Source organism: Helicoverpa armigera, chromosome 8 (assembly GCF_030705265.1).
Source record: "Helicoverpa armigera isolate CAAS_96S chromosome 8, ASM3070526v1, whole genome shotgun sequence".
NCBI classification, from domain to species: Eukaryota; Metazoa; Arthropoda; class Insecta; order Lepidoptera; family Noctuidae; genus Helicoverpa; species Helicoverpa armigera.
In genome coordinates, this window is record NC_087127.1 from 5,682,515 (window position 1) to 5,705,869 (window position 23,355).

Here is a 23,355-nt window from a genome sequence, read left to right on the forward strand (position 1 = left end):
GAAACTTAATGCACATGAACCTAGTCTTTTATAAAGCCATTATAATCTTATATAAACATGTAACCGACACAATGGAGGCAGAACTAGAGTTTCAACCGACGTCTATAGAGAGACGGTAAAGCGTTGTCTAGAAATCCTCTCAAATCCCTAAGGAGCGTCAATGCTTCCTCCACAATGGCGCACGTGAGAGCTGCCGGCCGACAGCCGACATTCAAAGGAGCTATTATTAAAGGAATACGCCGATAGAGGTCAATTAGGAATCGACGTCAACATCGATAGACCGTTTTGCTCTAACTAACCTACTCTATCATTTGCATATAGCAAATTGCGTCTCAGGAATTCACTGTAAACAATGATTTTCCGCATAAAATAGCTATTTAAAAATGGGATACGTCTAGCTATATGTACTGCAGTTGCATGTCTAAAAATGCAGAACAGAAAGGCATCGACTTGAAATTGGAATTTGCTCACGTTGGAGAGTCTCTTTAGATCCATCAAAGAATTCAAGCGGTAGACGGCTATTGAAATCCCCAGTGAACATCAATGCCTATTGCCACGTCGCTTATCTACAATGTACGGCATGAGAGCTGAAGGCGTAGGCAACACGGCACGGAGGGGAAGACATTTCAAAGGAGTGCCTTGCTGCATCGGGTAAACAATTAAAGCAAGAACGATTAACATACAGTATTGACGATGTATTCGAGCCATCGGCATTTTTTTGTTGTACTTAACTTCCAATAAACAATTGACTAATGTCACTATTCATTTATTGATTTTATTAATGCTTATGATAAAGACGTTGAATAAAATAATCGAACAAGAATTTCTCACACAGATGCGGGTATATTTAGTTTTTTTTTTTTTTTATCTCGAACAGTTTGGTACTCTGTACTCATTTTATTAGTGTGAAGTGTTAGATTTCAACTGTTTTGATACGTTTGATAGCCACCGTCATCTCAGTTTCATTTTTTTTCTGCAAATTCTCCCTTGCGAGTAATAGAACATTACATATTTTCAAGTCTCAGTAGGACTAAGTATATTTAAACTTGTAATTATTTAATGATATTGCTGTAGCGGTTTTCATTATACTCTTTCGCCAATTTTAGAATATTTTTATATGGTTTTGTATTGTAGAATTCACATTTCCTTTTTCATATCCCTTTCGATCGGAAAGAAGTTAATAACAACACAATAGGAAATACACGCAGCGATAAAGCAATAGTAGGCCAACATAGTTGCTTTGTCCTGTTTGTAACATCTTTTGCAGTAATAAAGTGTAACGTCTGTAGGGTTGTACACGGACGAATAATTTTAATAGCGCGCTGACAGATTATTTCAGAAAATTAAATTTTAGCTCGTTGGACACAGCCCATAAAATTCGTGCTTACAAATCTGTTTGTTATGACATCGTAACGAGATTATGTCCGTTTCGCAATGAAGACGTCTCGCGTCGCCATGCCGTCACGATATCGCATGTTTTATTATTTCACGCAATAAACAGTGCCGCTGCCGCCTGCCTCTGCTAAATTATACAGAAACATTTTAATGCGAGTATCGAACGCTCATCATGACAGTTTATTACCAATAAATATAACAATGGAAGTTATTTATAGGGAATAAAGATTTCATGAACTCATGCGGGTGTCACTCTCCTATAGATACACACATACGATAAACGAATATGATAATAAAATGCATCCATTGTATTTTAAGTTATCCAATGACAAAATTAATAATGATACCCAATAAGCTTGGTTTCAATACCTGTAGGAATTACAGCTGAGATATTCTGTAGAAATTCAGTGTTCATGAACACACTTGAAGTACCTGTATACCTTTTTGGCAGTTGGTTAAAAACGTAGGTACATGGTATAGCTAGTCTTTAAACTTAATTTCTAATTAATTAATGTCTACTTTTTAGTTTTTCCATTAAGTGACACCATTTATCTATTAAATAGTAAAGATTACTAGTTAGTTAGTTATAATGTTCGAAAGAAAACGTAGACAGAGTCTACCACGCAATGTCTAAAATGCCTATGAGAAAATGTCTTATGATTTAAAGGCGTAGACCTGAATAGTGAAGGCGAGCACGTGGTCACGTGCGGGCGCCTGCTCCCGCCTACCATCACGTGTCCGCAGTCTCGCCACCCCAGCGCGCAGCCTCTAGGCTTCTGTTTACTCTCAACTCCTTCAAACTGACCCACCAATAAACAACGTGCCGCGAAGTCCTTCAAAACCACTACAAACTTATTTGTGAACTCACGTGTTTCATTTCAATGAAAATTATTACACAGCCGACCTCGTTTCGTAAAAAATTTGGGCATTTTTCTGGCTTTATCCTCAAGAACTTTGGTACCTGCCAAGTGAAGACTGTATAACTCTTGGTCCAGTAACAAAGGGAAAGTTTAACCTCATTACTTTAAAAAATGCCAACGCTTACTAGGTAGGTATATTATCATATACCTAGATACTGCGAGTACTAGCATATCTATCTATGAATACTGTAATCAATACTTACCTAGATACAGTGAGGTAATTAAAATTCATGTGTGTACACGTTGCGTGAGTGTGTGTGAAGCTTGTCCCCTAACATATGTAGAGGCAAACGTGTGTGGATTTGATTATCAGATAATTAGCGTAATGGGGTGTAAAGATACATGACACGCGTCACGTGACCGCTCCAGGAGGCCTTCGGTAAACGATGTGACACAAACACGGCCATTGCAAACTGATCAATAAAAGCCGATAGTGATAAATGAAAGATATTTCAATTACATTTTCAATGGCTCGTGTAACTTCAAAGTCTGTCATCAAGATTTTATGAATCCGTAGCAACAGCATAGAACATTAAATTCCCTCATGCTATTTGACCACACTCATTATTTTGGGCTGACATAACAACATTAACTTCGAAATGCGGTTGCGAGTTTCATCCAAGGCTTGCAATTAACTAGTTGGCTGATATAGTGCGTGCACGAGCGGCGGCCCATGTTAATATGGCAATAATAAATTTCGAGCGGTTTCCATCCGCCGCCACCCGACTGTCCTGGGGCAGCCGGCACATTAAAAAGACTCGATGAATTATTTTGCACATATCATTTTATTAGCGCTGCCCGTCGCTGCTGCCTAGAGACATGCATTCTACCGCTCAATGAATAACGTTGATTCCGAAATTAGTACGTCCTACTCCGCTTTATCTCTCTAATTTCCCCGGTGTCCCTCTAAATAATTATATTAAAATAATTGTTAACGACGGGAGCTGCGGGCGGCGGCCGCGTTGGTTAATTTTAATTACCCGCGGATACCATATTTTATCCAACAAAATGTGTTGTACAAATATAGACTGAAAGCTGACCGCGACACTAGCGGTTTTGTGCATTTGCGATACATCGATATTGAATAATGAGAGCCGCTACAGCTTATCCATTGCAGTTTTAATAACCTCGTGACAAATATCCGCTTAGTGGTATTAAGCTCGGACTAGATCTCTAATTAAAACCTGTGCGGACCTAATGAGGTCCCGTGTGTTGTACATGACAACGCATAAATCCCGTGTAATGAACGCAGCGAGCGTTAAATAGAGCCGAGTCACTCAAATTGTCCACAATGCGATTATTCCATTACTCGAAAGCTGTCCGGCCGCAGCACTCACAACACAGCTCTGAAATAGGGGGTACACTCAGCCCCGTGGCACTCACACACGGGCACAATACCTACCGCCACCGCGGCCTTCTGCGTAATGACCACTCTCGTCAACTACTAGTAAGCTAAGGCTCACTGTTTTATTACCAGGACTTGAGACTTCTGTCTTGTTAAAAATAACCTAATAGGAACCTAAATAAAGTAGCAGTATTGAAACAGAAGTTGCTTCTCACTTTAGCAGTTTGCGACTCAACGGTGGGATTAGAAGAAATATCAGACCTGGATATCTTTCTTGATTTATTGTCTATGCTTATGATAGGTTCCTTGATTATATTTGTATATTTATAAAACTTCTATTATTTGTCCCGCAGCCTGTCGTCGACGCGGCGGCCATCGCAACTGGACCCGTACGGGACGCGCAGCGTGCTGGCGCGCGCGCTCGACGTGTGGGCCCAGGCGTCGCGCCTCACCTTCACAGAAGTCAACTCGGATGAAGCAGACATCGTTGTCTCATTTGCCAAGTGAGTTCAAAATAACACTCCTTATTTATTCTGTTCCATATATTGCTAGATGTTGCCTTATGTTCCAGAAGTAGGTTATCAAAATGATTAGGTATTTTCAAAGGAAGACAATTTATGCCCTAAGTAGGTAATGTGAAGGTTACAATTCTACTTTCCAAGCAAATCATGCAGTACAGAATCTTTTGGCATTAAGGAACATTCCTTCGTTACAAATAAAATTGGCAGACTTCTTTAAATATCCCCAAGCTTGATTTATTGTGTTGATAATAAATAATAATCAACTAAGGATTTACAGAAACGTCCTATCCATTTTAAGGGGATTTGCGATCTCCTCGTGCGGGGCATAAGAATAGGGTCGGACGACGCTCAGACCGAAATGAGCCTTATGGCCTTCACCCTAAGATCGTTTCACCATACCCAGACTATAAATATACTTCTTGAGTTAAAAGTCAAAGAGTCAGAAAAATATATCTAAGCTTGCGACTGGTTGCAAGGACAAAATTAAACAACACCCACAATTTAAAGGTAGACGACATTTAAAAGGAAACCTAAACAACCTGTTGGGTTATTTTTAACTACTATTATTTTCAAGTGAGGGATATTCTGAGTGATGATATCTAGATATAAATATCTACAGAGCAGTATACCATCGGATTCGATTCAAAGTAAGTAGAACAGAAGTGGAGTAGAGGAGCTCCAAAACGATACTGTAGGTACATAAATACTCTGCCAAACCAAGTACTCGAAAAATGCAGCTTTCTTCTTCAATAAAGGAATAATCACGTTTTTAACTCTAGAACTTAATAGGTATACATAACATGATCCAATAAAATAACCTTAGTTATAAAAGTGAACATACGAAAGCGACGTTCTAAGCTTTACCCTGACAAATGACGCAAAGTTTCTGACAGGAGTCGCATATTGAATGAGAGTAGGGCAAAGTTTCATTTATTAGATCACCGTAAACGACGATATGAGAAAGTAGTGGCGACAAAAACCTCAACACTGGACATATTGCGACCACCATATTGCGGTGACGCTGCAAACTTGCAGTGGCGGCCGACAACTTCACCGCACTCTGCATACAATTTTCTTTTTACTCCGTGCCCCGGGAGCGTCTCATTTTGTGGAGTTGAGGCGCCCGTGGTCACGTCAGGAGAGCACTTTTATTACTTGCTGTCGAATCAATAACAAGTTTGCTCGACTTCCGATATGTTATTCGATAATGCTTTGCGATATCTACATTTGGCGTAACTTAACTCAAAGTTTCGAGATTTTTACTATTTCATGCGTTCCTCACCTTGAAGAATGAGATTATTAGATACGTAGTTATATAAATAATGTAGCTTTGTTTTAATGCACGGAAGCTTTAAAAGATTAAAGTCGTATGTACGATGGAAAAGACATATCAAATCCTACGAAGCGTAGTACCTGCCACGGATTTTATGCGTGCCGTTAACTTATATTACACTCCATAAAAGTCTTCCGTTTCCTACTTCTACTACCAATAGGTATTACCTATATTTGTCCAACAATTGGATAGAAGCCATACAATACTTCTTATATGTACCTATTGGATTTTCAAAAAATGTGTTAGCTATTGTTTAATATTAATTTACTTACCTAATTAATTTACTTAAATAATTAATGTTACCTACTTATATTCTCCATATACATTTAGGTACACTAGAGAAATAAAGAGATGTATATGTATGAAAATCCATAAATGTGTGATTTCCGGGAAAAGCGAAAGTTTTCACAACTAAGTTATACACAACAAAAAATACTACGTTCTTAGTTGATGTCAATTCTGTGTACCTAATATTTTATGATTTAATATGAAACGATTCTATCACCACTTCATTGAGATGGAACGCTCAGAATGATTGCACAAAGCACAGCTCCCTACAGTATGCGTCTACCAGATTTATTACTCTCATAAACTGTAATATTGCCCAAGTAATAAAGGATACGTACAACATAACTGCGTTCTCCAACTCACGAATGATATAAGTGCAATCACTGGCTGATATCATACGCTTATATACCAACAGTACAAGACTTTAGTTCTCATGCATTTAGATGTGTAATGTGTAATGTGCATTTTATATGGACCAATTTCAAATGAAGAACTTTATGTTTCTTTCTTTTTTATTTGGCTTTATGCCTGCTAGTTTGACTTATGGCAGTTACAAAAAAAAAGGAAAAGATATTTGAAACACAAACATTGCCCCGTTTTATATCCGCACACATTTGGTTCACGCGCGGTTACTAAGGGCAGACACCAACACAGCAATAAATCATCCCTAAACTCGGAAACTTTCCATTCCGAACCCATTATATTTGACGGCGTATGTCAGCGAGACACTTCCTCATTCCACTACCTTACCTTTGTGAAAGCACTCAATAAAAGTGCTGTCATTACGAGAGAAGGTAATGTAGATTTCAAAATAGAGATTGCATTATTCTATCGCTTTTCAGATCTGAACAAAAAGGGGAATAAAATACAAATGAAAGTCGCGTTCCCGTCGCCACCAATATGGCGGCAAAGTCACTGCGGGAATATTCCACTGTGGTTGTATTACCTTAGCGATTCAGGAATCGAACGAGCATAATAATAGCCGTACTAAGTATAGGAATATTTTCCCTATTAGCGCACCCCGCCCATATCGGTTAGTGGCAGAACTTTCACATGGAAACTCAATAACGCAACGGTCAGCTAATATCGCCTGAAATATGCATGGGTGAGGTCTTTCCGTTGTGTTTTGTTGGCGCGAAAAATGATTAGGTGGGTAGTAGCCGTGCACGGGACCCTGGGGACACAAGTTTGATTGCTGTACAGACTCCATCCACTCCATCCATTGTTGTTTGTTGTGAGATGAATATATTACTTTAGTATGACTGTTTTCACCGACACTAAAGCCTAATGCAACTTTGTCGTGATTTAGTGGTTGTCCTGTTTATATTCTGCTTATACTTATATTCATTTTTTGTTTTAACAGACGTTACCATGACGATGCGTATCCATTCGACGGGCGCGGAGCGATCCTTGCGCACGCGTTCTTCCCCGGCACTGGTCGCGGCGGAGACGCACATTTTGACGATGACGAGCTCTGGCTGTTGCAACCAAGGGATGACGATGAAGAAGGTAAGGACTTGCACCTTATTTTAAGTGCTTCCGGTTACCCCAAATAATTTCAATCCTTAGCACGTTTTATTGCTTTTGATCAGCAATAGGTATGTAGTTGATGTTTAATAAACCCGTGCTCCATTATAATAACAGCCACATTGTTTATAGTTGGCTATAGTTTGCAAACATAAACGCGTGGTGATGCACGTACGTAATTAACAGATTTCCAATGAATTTGCAGAGCTTCCGTGAAAAGTTCACGTGTAGCTCGGAAATGAGCATGTTGCGGTCAGCCATGTTTTGACATGCAAATGTCGAAAGTGCCGGAATACGCCGCTCACCTTAGTTGTTACACGCCCACCGTATTGCCTTTTGTAGCCTGATGGGGATAATATCACTGAATTTCAGCTTTCATTGTAAAATGTCGCCTGTATAAACGGCTAATTTGGAACAAAATTAAACATTATATACCTAGCCGGAGTTTAGTTTGTTTGAACGTGCTTATCTAGCAGGAGTTTGAATCTTTCAGTGTTAGATATCCAATATATCGATAAAGATTACGGCGTAGACTAGTATATGTACGAGTAGTACATATATGTTAACATTTTCAGGTCATATATAATAACAAAGGGACCAGCTTTTAGTAATCGCAGTCGTTACAGTTCATAAAGCTATGAGAATTACGTCATCGGAATAATGGACATAGTATAGGAGGTGTCCGAAGCGAGCCAAGTGTGGTCGTCGCATGTATAGTGTAAACACGACAGTAGCCGATAGGTGGCGACCGCAGGCGGGCGGGCGCCGCTACGATTACTGGGCACACGTGATAATTTACACGGACAACGGACGGGAACAACGCCACTTCCAATTGTATTCGGCTAGCCATGTGTAAATATCCACCTTTATTTGACTGAACCCACATACCTACCAACTAAATCTATAGAAACCTATAGGCACCACTAGCTGATATTGCTAAAATGACGAGTTCGTTGGAGAAAAATCTGTTTTCATGAATGTCCATGGTATATTTCAATTGTGTTTTTTTTTTCAGGAACGTCACTGTTTGCAGTGGCTGCACACGAGTTTGGACATTCTCTGGGCCTCAGTCATAGTTCTGTGAAGGGCGCGCTTATGTTTCCGTGGTACCAAGGCATTCAACCAAACTTTGTGTTACCAGAAGACGACCGCAATGGTATCCAGCAAATGTATGGTAAGCATCGTAAATAATTGAGTTATGATGTCAGCTGCATCTTAGTGAAATGATGATAAATAATCATTATTTAGACATGACCTATATTCTAACTCTTTATTTCTAGGGCCTAAAAAGAGTACGAAATGGGCCAAAATACCGTATTACCGTCCAGCTGAGCCGCCACCAACTACGACTACCACCACGACCACCACTACCACCACGACAACTACAACCAGGAGGCCGTACATCAACCAACACCACAACAGACATCAAGATAGATACCCCAACCGGCCATACACCCCATACCCACGCATTCCCAGCAAATACCCTGCATACTACCCGGAGAAACCCAACCATTACCCGTATCACCCCGACCGCCGCCATTACAACTCAAGCGAAGAACATCCTCGACGCACGAATCATCATCATAACTTCCGTCCCACGGAGACGACCAGCCATCCTACCACGTACCGCCCACGCTACCCCTATGTGCAGCCAGAGTACCCGAGCAATCCCAGACCGAATTATCCAAATGATCCGAGACAAGATAACCCTAGGAAGCCGTATTACCCGGAGAAGACGACGCAACGAACAACGACCACCACACCTTCGGACAAACCTGACAAGTGTGACACAAGTTATGATGCAGTCGCCCTTATACGTGGTGAACTCTTCATATTCAAAAATAGAGTAAGTACTTGTCGCTATTGTATATTCATGAAAATCCCTCTAATTAAACATTTAATTTTTCGATATATTGAAGTAATGACAGTTTCTCTTTTTTTTCTTAGCCTTACCATGTATTTCACCGAACTGATCTTAATCTTTACTTTTCCAGTACCATTGGAGGATAGGAGCTAATGGACATTACCCTGGGTATCCAATGGAAACTACGAGAATGTGGCCCAGTCTACCGAGAGATCTTACCCACGTCGACGCTGTTTATGAAAGACCAGATCGAAAAATAGCTATTTTTATTGGTAAGAACACACACACTTTCGATTTTTCTTCCCAAAAAGGTGGTTTTCTATTCGGTTCTTTTTTTTCTTTATCTAACCTTTTCATTTTATTTCAGGTAAAGAACTATACTTATTTAATTCTCAATATCTGGTGCCGGGATACCCGAAACCACTATCCACGTTCGGCCTTCCTGAAAGTTTGGACAAACTAGACGCTGCCATGGTCTGGGGTCATAACGGCAACACCTATTTCTATAGCGGCACTATGTACTGGAAGTAAGTTACTTATATTTTTAACCCTCTTCGTTAGGGATAAACTACATTATATCTGACACTATTTTAGTTTTTCCTAAAAAGTACCAAGGTCCTAAATAATTATTTGCTTTCAGATATGATGAAGAAAAAGGTCGTGTTGACTACGATTACCCTCGCAACATGGCCATGTGGAAGGGCGTGGGGTACAATATTGACAGCGTCTTCCAGTGGAAAGACGGTAAGCATAAGCATTCTTTAATTCCTTGTGTACCTACTTTATAATGTGCCATCAATTAGAAAAGTGGCCAACCGTGAACCAACCGACCAATCGTAATCATGTTTCTTTTTTCAGGTAAAACGTATTTCTTCAAAGGGAAAGGCTTTTGGAAGTTCAACGACCTTCAAATGCGCGTCGAAAATGAGAGGCAGTACCCTTCGTCTACATTCTGGATGGGATGCCCCACGGAGCGCGCCGGTCGCCGCGCCGGCTACAAGGCGCCGCCCGCGCCCGGCTCAACTCTACGCTCACCTAGTGCTGCAACTACTATTACTGTAAACTTACTACCATTCTTATGCTCTACACTCTTAATATTAACAAGTTATATTAGGTACCTTACGTAAATTATTACTATGACTGGCATAATGGTGATCGCACACCTGTCAGAATCGATCGCGGCGAAGGAATCGAATGCATACGAAACCTCGCACACTTGCGCGCTCTGAATTTGTCGAATCGTCCGAATCTGGCAGAATTACAGATATGATATTCGATAAATTCGATTCTTTTGCCGTGGTCGATTTTGACAGGTTTTCGTTCACCATATTAAATTATAATTACCTATGGTATGGGTGGGTCATAGCATAGGCTTAGAATATATACTGTCCGGCTATGTGCCAACATAATATGTAGAAAAGTATATATCCTAAGTATATGATTCATGAACTTAAATCTGGTTACCTAATTAGGAATTTTGTAACGTACTGATAAGAGTTAAGATTTGGGAACATTGTAACGGTCAAGTTATAGTTCAGCTTATAGGAAGGTACCTATATATTTAGGTTTCTATACATAACGTATATTTTTGCATAACATAAAGGATACGAAAGTAAAGAACGATAAAAAAAATTAAAGCTACCTTAATTTAATTCTCCTGTAATATACCTAAAGCTTAAAGATACAATTTTAACTTAACTGAGAAACCTATGTACCAGAGACGTGTCAAAACGTCGGAATCAACAAGTACATATCGGAAACGTCTGATTTAAGACTAGAATTAGTAACTATTGCGCAAAATTGCACTGCCTGTTTAGTATTAAACAAATATCTAAGTACGTTAGTATAATATACGTCAAGTAAGAAAATTAAATAAAATTACAAGTAATAGAAAGTATGTCCAGGATAGAGCGAAGTGGAAGAAGAAGATACGGAAAGCGGACCCCGTCACAAGACGGGATAAACGCTAAGAAGAAGAAGAAGAAGAAGAAGAAAGTATACCTACCTATCGATATCGATTAAGTATAGTCGAACTTTATTATTATTTAGGCAATAAGTAATTATATGAAATATTATTTCTATTATATGTACATTTTGATCTCAAAACGATCGAGTGCTTGGTTTGTTAATGTCATGTAAGGTATAAAACACCACCCACTTAGCTTCTGTACAGTTTGTATTGTACTTCGATGTTTAATTGTTAAAATGAAAATCACATACGGTAACTATGGTTACTCAATAAGTAATAAATACTTTGTGCCATAGGTACCCAATTCCATACTTATACTACATAACTGCCTTAGTTATTTGGTATTATAATAACATGCATTTGTAGATTAATGTTGTAAAAATTGTACTCGTTTACTTTATTATTACTTATGTATATCATCTATATAATAGTTGACTAACTTATTTATATCTCTTATGCTGGTTAAAAGAGGTACACATTTACTGTAATTTGTAAATTATATAAATGATTTAAAGTTATAGATAACTAAATATAAAATAGATGCCATATAAATCAATGCTAACTATATACATATAATGGTTTGATATATACATGTATTTTTTAACAAATGGCCTTACGTGTAAGTACTGAGAAAAAGTTAGGAATGATGAATATGAAGCGTGTAATCTGATTGTGTTGCCAATGAGAAAAGAAAAAGTTAAACTTGTTAGAATGAATATGGTGCTTATTATAGTTAGTCATTGTACAGAATAAATTCTCTTTGGATATTTTTGTATGTTGCTGTTGTGTCTTGAGTCAATATTTACCAAACAAGTCAAATAAATATCTTACAGTCTTCTTTAATTCCCAAACTATATTGGGTACTATCTAATATGAAACGATCAATAGATACACCTACATTATAACGAAACAATAAAGTGAATATATAAAACACATATATTTAATCCTGTGCAATCAGCAGTCCAGTTTTGATCAATATTCATTTTATTGTAAGGAAAATAATAATAATATAAGGGTTGAAAGCCATGTGGTCGCTAGGGTGACTTGTATGTAACGCAATGTTATATCTCTCAAGCCACTCAACATTTTAGTGTAATAAGTATAGGCTACATTCGATTTTTATAGTTTCTTTGGTCACAAATACATAATTTAATAATAACTGTGATATTTACTTTTATATAAAATGCCACGAAATCTGGCGATAAAAAGGAATAAAAAAAGTCTTGCTAAAATAATATTACTCAATGAATAATTTTAGTTCAATGTAATACCTTTAAGTACTATTATATGTTTAATAAAGAAATTTCTATGGTAACTTGTATATTATTTTGTAGTCATTCATGACTGAACTCAGAGACTACAGAGTTACAATTCAGGACAGTCAACGAACATCTTCTACATGTCATGGTTAACACAAAGGAGAGCTACAAGCGAGTTTTTAACATAGCAAGAGAAAGTGGACTTATTGGGCATAAGTTTGTACCGAAAGATAGAAAATGTTAGTTACCCAAAGATAGTTGTGAAGTTGCCAGTTATAAAATTAGATCACAGAAACACTTAAACCAACTTGCGGAGCAGCTTACAAATAACTTAAAATTCGTCTGTTAAAAAAGCGGCGAGATATTTTCGACATTTAGTTTACTAAATAAAAAGAAAGAACAAGAGAAGAGAGAGCAAGCCGCTCTACTGGCTACTGCCAGTATTAATAGGACATAGTAATGTATTAATACATTACTATGTCCTACCCGCCACTTGAACTTCACCATATCTACTTATAGGCAGAAAGACTGATCGCATGATTGGAACGAAAAAAAAGTTATTCATCTGATTATTCGTTAGTTTATAGTCGTTTAAGATCAAACAAACAAAAAAAAATTGCTACCATACCTAAAATTAGGACCTCAAACCACTTAATCATAATTAGCCACTATTCAAGTTTCAATATATTAGCCAAAATTTGTGAGGGTAGTTTCAATCCCCACCACCTCCTATAAAAGCGCTCAGTTGCATCCCCTCTCGAGGTCCGACCCCACAGGGGGTACCCTTAGCGCAGTCGCTTAGTTTATAAATTGTTTTGCGCCCCTGGCTGGAGGCCTTAAATTCTAGGCATCCACAGGAAAAAGTCCGGTTAAGCAGTACACAGCCTCCTAGGCTGAACTGCGAGATGCCATACCAAAAAAACAAAAAAAAAGCATCCCCTCTCATTTGCTGCTTGGTCGTCGAGTAGATAGGTGGTGGGCGACGATACTATAAGACTGTTCCTTTTGCTTATCTTGATTTCTCCCATTAATTGTGCTGATTTTGTGTTGTTTACGCTTTTGAATTATTCTCTGTTAAAGTTTTTTTTTACAATTATATTTACATTTTAGAAAATAAAAAAGGGAGGGAACAACTAAAACTCAGTTAGTTATAGTCAATTACCCGAATGAAATACCAAATCTTAGAGCCAAAACAACTAAATCATGGTAAGCCATAATTTCAACATTTAGTTTTTTAGATAGATTGTGCTCTGAGGTTAATACTTTTTTGCAATATCTGCCGCTTGTGGCTTCCATGGTTCAACAATTAGACATAGAGAAAGATGGTCCATGAAACAGATTTATGAAACTTAATTTAGAGATAAGAAATTACTACCACAAAAGGACTAGGACTTCATTCAAAATATTAAAAAAAACTTAATTCTATGGCTATAATTTATTAAATCAACAATATAACAATTTCCTTACCTAAAAACGTTAGATATAATGTCATTTCTTCTCTTCAGTTGATACTTCAGTTTTAAATCCTAATTTATCCCAATCTTCTCTCGCCATGAGGTTATTCTCCATTCTACAGCCTAAGTACTCTTTAGCTTCATCTCGGCACAAGGAATTATTGCCGTTGTTATTTAATAAACACTTCATATATTTCCTCATACTGCTTTTACATACTCCATCGTGATCCAGAGGGAAGCTACCCTTATCTGGCGGTGTTGGTATAAATTGTTTTTGTCCAAAAGTCATTGCAGTCGACATTTTTATAAATATTAAATTACAAGTTTTACAATTTTTTTTGCGGAGTTTTTGGTGCCTTTCTGCTTTATCTCTTCTACAATTTGACTTTATCAATATTTTCTCACTCAATAATTTTCTATAATCTTCACCGGGTGAACAGCTGATTATATTATCTCACTTGACAGATTTAATTTTTTTTTTTTATATTGGCATTCGTTCAGAAACGTTATTACCTACCTCATCAGCAACTCCGGTGTGGACTCTGCAACATATATTTTGACCCGTTACAAGTCATGATCTACTTGAATTTTGTATCGTGAAAGGCTTAAGTCGTTTTGTTACGCGGTTGTGCAAAGAAGAAGAGGAAAATGTGTAGGTATTTTTGTTATAGAGTGGAAATGATTCCGCTCTTTCTTTGTGTTATGGGTGCATTCCAGTCAATTTGTAATTCCTTGTATTTTTCTTGGTGTCAAATCTATCAACGTCAAAGCTCTGTCAAAAAATAAAATGTGCATGTAGCACGTGCAAGATCGTGTTTATTTACAAAAATAAAAGTTAATTTTAATAAAAAATGTCGCGACTTATAGTGAAGAATTTACCAAATAAGGTGCGTATACCTAAAACCTACTCGAAGTTTTACAGCGGTGACTTTTGATTCCGAAACAACAACCAATAACCGATTAATTCTCAGTGCATACAAAATTCTCAGTGCAAAGCGGATTTCATGTAAAAAGTTTCGTTATTCGATCTTTCTAATTACTTAGTAATGTTATACAAGTAATTATTTTCCAGGTAACAGTTGAAAAACTGAAAGATATCTTTGGAGAAAAAGGAGAAGTAACTGATGTGCAGTTAAAATACACTAAAGATGGCAAGTTCAGGAACTTCGGTTTCATTGGATACAGGACAGAGGAACAGGCATCACAGGCTAGGGAATATTTTGATGGTACGTGCATAAATTCTATGCAAATACAAGTCCAAGTATGTGCTAACCTAGGGGATGAAACAAAGCCAAAAGCTTGGAGTAAATATGCACCTGATAGTACAGCATATAAGAAACTCCATAAAAATGAAGAAGAAGAAAAGAAAAAAACTGAAAAGAAAGCAAAGAAAATTGAGAAGAACAAGAATAAAATTAAAGAGCTTCTTAAAAAGGCAAGTACATATTTTTTTGTAAGTAATTACAGTAGAATCCGGATATAACGACTTTCAAGGGACCGACGATACTATGTCGTACTAACCGGACGACGCACAAAACGGACGGATTATTTCTTAAGTACATAACTTAACTTGTACATACATACATAACTTACGAATACATATTATTATCTTCTTATATATAAAAATGAATTGATGTTCGTTAGTCTCACTAAAAGTCGAGAATGGCTGGACCGATTTGGCTTATTTTGGTTTTAAAATGTTCGTAGAGGTCCAGGGAAGATTTAAACGATACGAAGTTTGTTGGGTCAGCTAGTCTTCTTCTTATATATAAAAATGAATTGCTGTTCGTTAGTCTGACTAAAACTCCGGAATGGCTGGACCGATTTGGCTTATTTTGGTTTTAGAATGTTTGTAGAGGTCCAGGGAAGGTTTAAACGATACGAACGCGGGGCGGGGGTGCGAGTGCGTAGGTAAACAAAACATTGCGCGTGTGTCGTTTTAACCGGACGTATTATAATAAATATTGGTCGCTATAAGCAGTTGGTCGCTTAAACCGGAGTCGCACTAAACGGTTATATTGTCTTAGTACCTATATACGAAACCTAACTTGAGTAAAGATTATCGTCGCTAAAACCGATTAGTTGTTATAAGCGAAGTCGTTATATATGAATTCTACTGTATATGTTTTAATATTAACTTGATTGCATTTTAATGATAAACTTTCTGAATTTCAGCACAAGGATGACCCACTTTTTGCGGAGTTCATAGAAGCTCATGTGAATGACAATACAGCTTGGATCAAAGAAGCTCTGCAGTCTGCATCTAAAAGTGACGATGAGGATGAAGAAGAAAGTAAAGAAAATGCAGAGGTTGATGAACCTCCTCCACCTGTCCCCAATGATGATAAGACTAAGAATGAAGATGTAGATAGAAATAAGGAGAAACAAGAGAAAAAGGTTGCTAATAAACCTATTAGTGATTTAGAGGTTTGTACATTAAAATCATTACATATTATAAACAAGCCCTCTTTCATAATTATCTCACAAGCTGTCAGTTAGCATTAAGTGTTTCACCAATGGAAAGAATGATTCACAAGTTTATTTAGATATGTGTATAGTATGTTTAACCCAAACACAGTGAGGTCATTATGAATCTATATGTCTAAACAATATCATTAATAAAGCCACTTATTGCTATTTACCAGAAATAATTAATTTAATCTCATTACAATTATTTCAGTACATGAAAATGCTTATGAAGAAAGTGGGAGATCCACCAAGTGAAAAAACTACAGATGATACTACTGCAACAAATGAACAAGATCAGCAGCCAAAGAAAATAAGAAATAGACCTTTATTTCATGTTAAAGTGAGTAAGCAGTTAAAAGGAAATAAAATTATAGATATAGCCAGTAACCTGCGATTTCGGCGGTCTCTCCAGTCCTGAAGCCATAGCGCTTGATAACGCACTTCTTCCAGTCTGCTCCGATTTCCGGTACCTCGGTTCGCTTATTCAGGGCGATGGCGAAATAGATCGGACAGTTACGCACAGAATTAACGCAGGATGGATGAAATGGCGGCAGGTAACGGGAACAACTTGTGACCCTCGTATTCCCCTTAAACTTAAGGGGAAAATTTACAAGAGTATGGTCAGACCTGCTGTCTTGTATGGATCAGAGTGCTGGCCCACAAAAGCGACGAATGAAAGACATTTGCATGCGGCAGAGATGAGAATGTTAAGAGGTATGTGTGGGGTTACGCGAATGGATAGAGTGAGGAATGAGTATATAAGAGGAAGTTTGAAAGTGGCGCCGGTATCAGAAAAACTGCGTGGAAACCGGCTGTCGTGGTATGGGCATGTGATGCGGAGGAATGAGAGTCATGTTGTGAGGAAGGTGATGAGTATGAACGTGGACGGATATAGTGGAAGAGGAAGACCAAAAAAACGATGGATGGATTGTGTGAAAGTAGATATGGTAAGAAAGAATGTTACTTGTGAGATGACGGCAGATAGAGGAGTATGGAAGAAGAAAACATGCTGCGCCGACCCCAAATGAAATTGGGATAAGGGCAGGAGGATGAGGATGAGCCAGTAACCACAGCATCGTAGCTATTAGCATTCCAACAGGAGATTCCTACTATCCTCTCCATATGATAAAACCAATGAATGAGCCTCTTTCACTAAACCAATACTGTTTGGTGAATATCAGAATAACATAGGCTATCTTTTTATCCACATGCGGGCGGGCATACATTCTCTTGGAATGTATGTGAAACCTTGTAGTATAGCTACTTATGTATATTTTGTTATTTCAAAGATGACTTGCTACTGAAACATGATTATACTTTATTTAGTAAAAATATACTGTTTTTACACACATCATCAGTCACTACATATTTTAGAACCATGATAATTCTTTAAATAATAATTAAATTATTTGTTTCAGATTATGGGTCTACCATACAAATGTAAGAAAAAGGACATAAAAGAATTCTTCAGACCGCTGGTTCCCTTTTCAATAAGACTGCCCTATGGAAAAGGGAAAAAAGTCACCGGATTCTGTTATGTTGGATTCAGAACTGAGAAAGAGTTGAAAAAGGCTCTAGGGAAAGACAAGTTATTTTTAGGTATTTTTAAATTTTTGATAAAATTTTATTGAAATTTTAATCATGGGCAGAATGGTACTAAATATTTTATAATTCATCATCAGCACAATAAATACACCTTGCAGACAATGTTCTAATATGTATTTATTTATATTGTTATAGCTTGTACAAGTTATTAAAAATCCTATTACACAAGTACCTAGTAGTAGTTAATAATGTACTTTTGAAAGTAGCGCGCCAAAATGCGGGTGTTCGAGGGACGAGGAACGTTACTGTATCCGCTCTTATACGCCGCCCATTTTTTTGTAATTACAAAAACCGTTGACTTGTCTTATAGAAATTGAACGCCTAACAGATTTTTTGGTCATGCCAACGAACATATTTGACCTAGAATATATCGCCTAACAAACCCACATTAAGGCATTTCCACCCATCTTCCCTTACTCTGGGTTCTTATAAAAATAAATATTTGCAATATATGTATTTTCCATATTTATGCAGGTAATCACCGTGTACAAGTACATAAATATGAGGACAAATCAAAAATAGCTGAAGAAGAGAGAGAAGAATCAACAAGAAAGAGAAGGGAAGAGGTAAGTTTTCATCACTGCATATTATAAAACATTCACTGCATCTGTCTGTTCCCGATTAACAGTTTTACAATTCTATTTAAAAACGTTTTAGTAGTGGATAGTGTTTTATAGTCAAAGATTGAGTTGCGCCAATTAAATATAATCAATCAATCCATATTGAGCTGCCAAATCGCCGATTTGTACGATGGGAAAATTTACGGCTGGGTATAGTTTTGTTATAATTAAATGGACTATCTCGCCTAAGTAATTTAATTTACTCGAGCCAGGCAACGTGGGACAGTAAAAAGGCTTATCATCATATTGGGATACGGAACAGTGATTGACAAATGCCCAATCAATTCGACCTTATCAAGCATGCACAGTTCTGTTGCATATTAGTTTACAAACTATACAGGTTGTCCGTCAAATTGTGTATCAATTCAAATTGGAGCAAATCATTTCAGATAGGAGAATATGAGCAAGGTCATCCTTCAACATTTTCAATCTGTAAAATCAGTGTATTTTTCTCTGTAATATAATGTAATTTAATTGAATAAGAATTTGGAACCTCAACCATATTTTCGATCATAAAAGTCTATTGTTGATGCTGACCCACAGCAGATAGAACCGATTTCACAGTTTTACAGATCTAATCGTGGCTTAGTACAAATGGATAGGCTGGCAGCGGCTTTGTTTCACACTATGTAGGAACACAATAAAACTTTAGCATTCCGCATCTGTGTGAATGAAAAATATATATTTACTTAACACAACTGTACATGCGAGAGGAGTCATTGATCAAGTGGCTAACTTCAGAATAGCGGTAGAATGCAAAGTTACCAAATTGGCGCGAACTATACATAACGAGAATTCGTCGAATTTAGATATGCGTTATCAATTCGATATCCGCAATACTATAACAAATAAGTTGAATTAAAATTACACACATGGGCTTATCATTTCTTGAAATCAGTTACTATTAAAGGATAGTGATCTGATAACCCGTAGACAATTCTTAACTAATGTACTGATAAACTAAGTAGGTTTGAAATAACTGAAACGTAGGTACATTCGGTACATATTATGTGAATAATTTTATATACTTAATGTAATTAGTAAACACGTAACTTATGTATTTAAGATGTTTTTTTTTCCTTCAGTAGCTGATAATTTTTATGCGAAACAATTAGGTCGTTATTCTTCTCTTGGAGATCTTATCAGGATCAATTTATTTCACCATAGTCCTGTATGTACTATTTTATTACCTACCATAGCAGGCCTACATGCAACATATTTTTCAGAACTCCAACAATGAAGAGAGCATTGGCGAAAGCGGTAGCATATTCGTGCGAAACTTAGCATACGTGGTGTCTGAGGAAGAAATAACGAGCTTATTCGAAAAGTATGGTTAGTTATCTCATTAATTAATAATAATTTATTTTGTATTTAATTTTTATTTGGTAGGTAGCTACTTATGAAGTATTTTGCAGGTCCACTCGCAGAGGTCAACATGCCCATTGATCCCATTTCGCGCCAACCAAAGGGATTCGCAACAGTAACGTTCGTGATGCCTGAACATGCTGTGAAAGCATATTCTGAGCTAGATGGCACCGCTTTCTGCGGTAGAATGCTTCATTTACTGCCCGCCAAAACCGAAAAACTTGAAAATGATGACGATGATGACGGTATGTCCCTAAAAACATTTTTCTTTACTGTATACTGAACTACTAAACCACAAAAAAATACTGTTCCAGTATTTTTTATTCGAATTTGTTTCTATACGAGGTGAACGAAACTACAAATCTGTCCCGACATTCTTTAGTTTCTTTGTCAATGGTGTACCTATAGTATAAGTAAACCTATTGATTATTACGCACGCACATAAAATTATACGTACTTGCTATTACATTGCAACGATGAAAAGAGACCTTCCTTATAAAACGTGTTATCAACTTAAACCTCGTAAAATATTACAATATTGCTTCGCTATGGATTTATGGAAGAAAAACACAGATTTTAATGAAACAAAAATGTTTCATTTTGAAGTCCATCATAACTGTAGGTAGGAAGGTAGTTAACTAGTGGTTTGGTGAATAGAGTCAAGATCATGTTTCCTTTGCAGAGGGTTTATCGTTCAAAGAAAAGAAGGCTAAGAAGCTGAAGGCTCAAGCGAAGTCTTCACACAATTGGAATGTGTTGTTCTTGGGCACGAACGCGGTTGCTGACGTCATAGCGTCCACTTACAGCACCACTAAGGAGCAGTTACTTAACGACAATAATAAGAGTGAGTCTGACTTATTAATACTTAGGTACTAAACCTCCTTTTTCTGTATACTTTGTAGACACATTGATAGTACAATATTTTAAATATGGAGTTTAATTAAATGTATTTTGACTATTTATAACAGACACAAGCGCAGCGGTAAGACTGGCACTAGGTGAAACACAGCTGGTAGCTGAAACCAAAGCTTTCCTTGAAGAAAATGGAGTATATTTAGATGCTTTCAATAAAGTGGGTAATATATTAACCGACTAATATATTTAGGTCTTATCTAAATTTATACTAATCCTAATTTAAAAAATCTCTTACAGCCTGCCAAAAAAAGATCTAAAACGTGCATACTCGTAAAAAATTTGCCTGCAAACACAGAGAAAGAAGAAATAAAGTCATTGTTTATAAAACACGGACAAATAGCGAGATTCTTAATGCCACAACATGGCATAACCGCTCTTGTTGACTTTATTGAACCATTCGAAGCTAAGAAAGCATTCACTAAATTAGCATATTCGCAATTTAAAAGTGCACCGTTGTACTTGGAATGGGCGCCAGAAAATGTATTTATTAAATCTGCTGAGAAATCTGAATCAAATAAATATGAGGTTGATGAAGAGAAAGAATCTAAAGTCGTTGAAAATAAAGTCGAAACACAAACCTCGGCTGTATCTAATCAACTTGAAGAGAAAAAGGAAGATATCAAAATCGACGATGAGGCCGAACTTGAGGAACCCGAAAATGATACGACATTATTTGTTAAAAATCTTAACTTCAAGACTACTGAACAAAGTCTAAAAGACGTGCGTATTTTGTCAATTATTGATGTTTTCCCCTACTTTCAACAAATAATAATTCCAATTTATACATTCTTTCAGCATTTTTCAGTTGCTGGCAAAGTCTACAGTGTCACCATTGCAAAAAAGAAAGATCCCAAAAATCCTGGACAGGTTCTTTCCATGGGTTATGGCTTTGTGCAATATTATAAAAGAGAAGATGCTAACGAAGCACTCAAGAATCTTCAAGTCTCTACACTTGATGGAAAGTCATTAGAATTGAAGAGATCAGAACGAGGAAATACGTTAGTTCATCTGTTTTGTGTTCACTATCAAATGTGGCCTAATTGCCTAATTTGTTATTTATGTATGCATGTTCGTTGTATTCTCAACATTTCTTTATAAATAATTTTAATGCGTATGAAAATTTACAGGAACGGCGTAAGAACTTCTAAGAAATCTACTAAAGATTCTACGCAGAATGGTACCAAAATACTGGTACGAAATGTACCCTTCCAAGCCAACAGAAACGAATTACACGAAATATTTAGGTAATGTATTGAAATTCGCCAGGTTTTTCAAAAAATATTTTCGTTTGATCGTTAGTAATTTTTGTCCATGAATAATGCTTACACGCAAAAATAATTAAGATAAAGTACGATAAAGTGGTTATAAGAATAAAGACACGAATAACTACGAGAATTAGCCAGTAACTATAATACGTTAGAAGATATGCTAATCTTAGTTTAATGTCTTGCGCTTTCACCTCGTCTACCAGCAGACTTGATTGTTTTCCAAACCGCGAGCTGCTAAACCAGTCCCACTTAGGTTGTTTAATGAAAAATAAAAATATTCAAAGTTATCCCTTATAGATATTGTAAATTACCGAAAAGGAGATAAATAAATACCTTAGTTGAAATACCTATGTACCTATGTGTTGTATATTATTAAAGTTGGTGCTTCTATCCAATGCTAATGAACTGATATGGAGTTAGTGGTAATTAAAGTTATCGTAGAAAATGTTTGATTAAACATTATTTAAAATTTCTTATCTGACGACTAAAACATTTCAGTGATTTGAGCAACAATGGTATATTATGTTTTTTTACAGGGCATTCGGAGAACTTAAAACTTTGAGACTACCCAAAAAACTATCTCCTGGAGCGGACCAACATCGTGGTTTCGCATTTGTGGACTATTATTCCAAGGCAGATGCAAAGGTAGCTTACGTTTGATCTTATTTAGCAACTTGTAGCTATGTTATTGCAATTTTACCCTTGAACTAAGAGAAAGTACAGGACTTCGTCGGTAACCGAAGCCAGGTTAACGTAACTCATACAAATCCTACCATAACTTCTTTTTTTTTTTCAGTCTGCTTTTGATGCTCTGTGTCAAAGTACCCATCTTTACGGAAGGCGGTTAGTTCTTGAATGGGCAGAACAAAGTGATGATACAGAAGATGTCAGCATGTTAAGGAAACGAACTGCGCAAAGTTTCAATGCACAAACTCCAGGAGGCAAGAAAAATAGAAAGGGAGCAGTTGACGTAGAGAAGTTTGTTGAGGGCGAAAATAATGTTATGTAAATAAATAGTCATATAAATAAACCTTTGTTTTGTTTCCAATTCTAAATGATAATTTAATACATTATTTAAGCGTACTAATATTTTAGTCGTAAGTACTATTTACAAACGGCTGCACAAGTACATATGACACTTGGCAGTAATATATCATGTAGGCTACTTTTTATCCTGTGCGGAAAAATATATCGAAGTAAATATACTTCGAGACGCGGTAGATACCGCGCACGAAAAC

General features: G+C 36.9%; 3 protein-coding genes across 5 annotated transcripts in view; 2 read left to right on the forward strand and 1 right to left on the reverse strand.

Annotated features, from left to right (window-relative positions):
* The window catches only part of LOC110372776 (matrix metalloproteinase-2), a 139,209-nt gene extending 126,732 nt beyond the window's left edge, over nt 1-12,477 (forward strand). For all 3 annotated transcript variants that reach the window (XM_064035685.1, XM_021329736.3, XM_049837895.2), the window contains 8 exons: nt 4,014-4,163; nt 7,166-7,311; nt 8,345-8,503; nt 8,610-9,175; nt 9,324-9,465; nt 9,561-9,720; nt 9,834-9,937; nt 10,052-12,477. In XM_064035685.1, the coding sequence (XP_063891755.1) occupies nt 4,014-4,163; nt 7,166-7,311; nt 8,345-8,503; nt 8,610-9,175; nt 9,324-9,465; nt 9,561-9,720; nt 9,834-9,937; nt 10,052-10,320 (1,696 nt within the window). In that variant the 3' untranslated portion in view covers nt 10,321-12,477. The remainder of the gene's footprint in view (nt 1-4,013; nt 4,164-7,165; nt 7,312-8,344; nt 8,504-8,609; nt 9,176-9,323; nt 9,466-9,560; nt 9,721-9,833; nt 9,938-10,051) is intronic.
* A 1,364-nt stretch (nt 12,478-13,841) lies between these two features.
* Nucleotides 13,842-14,349, reverse strand: LOC110372801 (cytochrome c oxidase assembly protein COX19). The gene has a single exon (XM_021329767.3). It carries the CDS (start codon nt 14,174-14,176, stop codon nt 13,910-13,912), a length of 267 nt encoding a protein of 88 aa, XP_021185442.1. The 5' UTR covers nt 14,177-14,349; the 3' UTR covers nt 13,842-13,909.
* A 262-nt stretch (nt 14,350-14,611) lies between these two features.
* Nucleotides 14,612-23,131, forward strand: LOC110372775 (probable RNA-binding protein 19). The gene is made up of 15 exons (XM_049837894.2): nt 14,612-14,762; nt 14,948-15,310; nt 16,051-16,302; nt 16,556-16,684; nt 17,763-17,943; nt 18,424-18,515; nt 19,796-19,901; nt 19,985-20,179; nt 20,617-20,778; nt 20,903-21,006; nt 21,087-21,569; nt 21,645-21,847; nt 21,977-22,093; nt 22,654-22,762; nt 22,914-23,131. Exons 1-15 carry the CDS (start codon nt 14,727-14,729, stop codon nt 23,124-23,126), a joined length of 2,745 nt encoding a protein of 914 aa, XP_049693851.2. The 5' UTR covers nt 14,612-14,726; the 3' UTR covers nt 23,127-23,131.
* Nucleotides 23,132-23,355: the final 224 nt, after the last annotated feature.

Coding starts and splice junctions, on each gene's coding strand:
- LOC110372801 (XM_021329767.3), bottom strand. CDS start 14,176: ATGTCGACTGCAATGACTTTTGGACAAAAACAATTTATACCAACACCG.
- LOC110372775 (XM_049837894.2), top strand. CDS start 14,727: ATGTCGCGACTTATAGTGAAGAATTTACCAAATAAG. Junction 14,763..14,947: donor TGAAGAATTTACCAAATAAG/GTGCGTATACCT, acceptor ATTATTTTCCAG/GTAACAGTTGAAAAACTGAA. Junction 20,779..20,902: donor ACTTAACGACAATAATAAGA/GTGAGTCTGACT, acceptor TATTTATAACAG/ACACAAGCGCAGCGGTAAGA.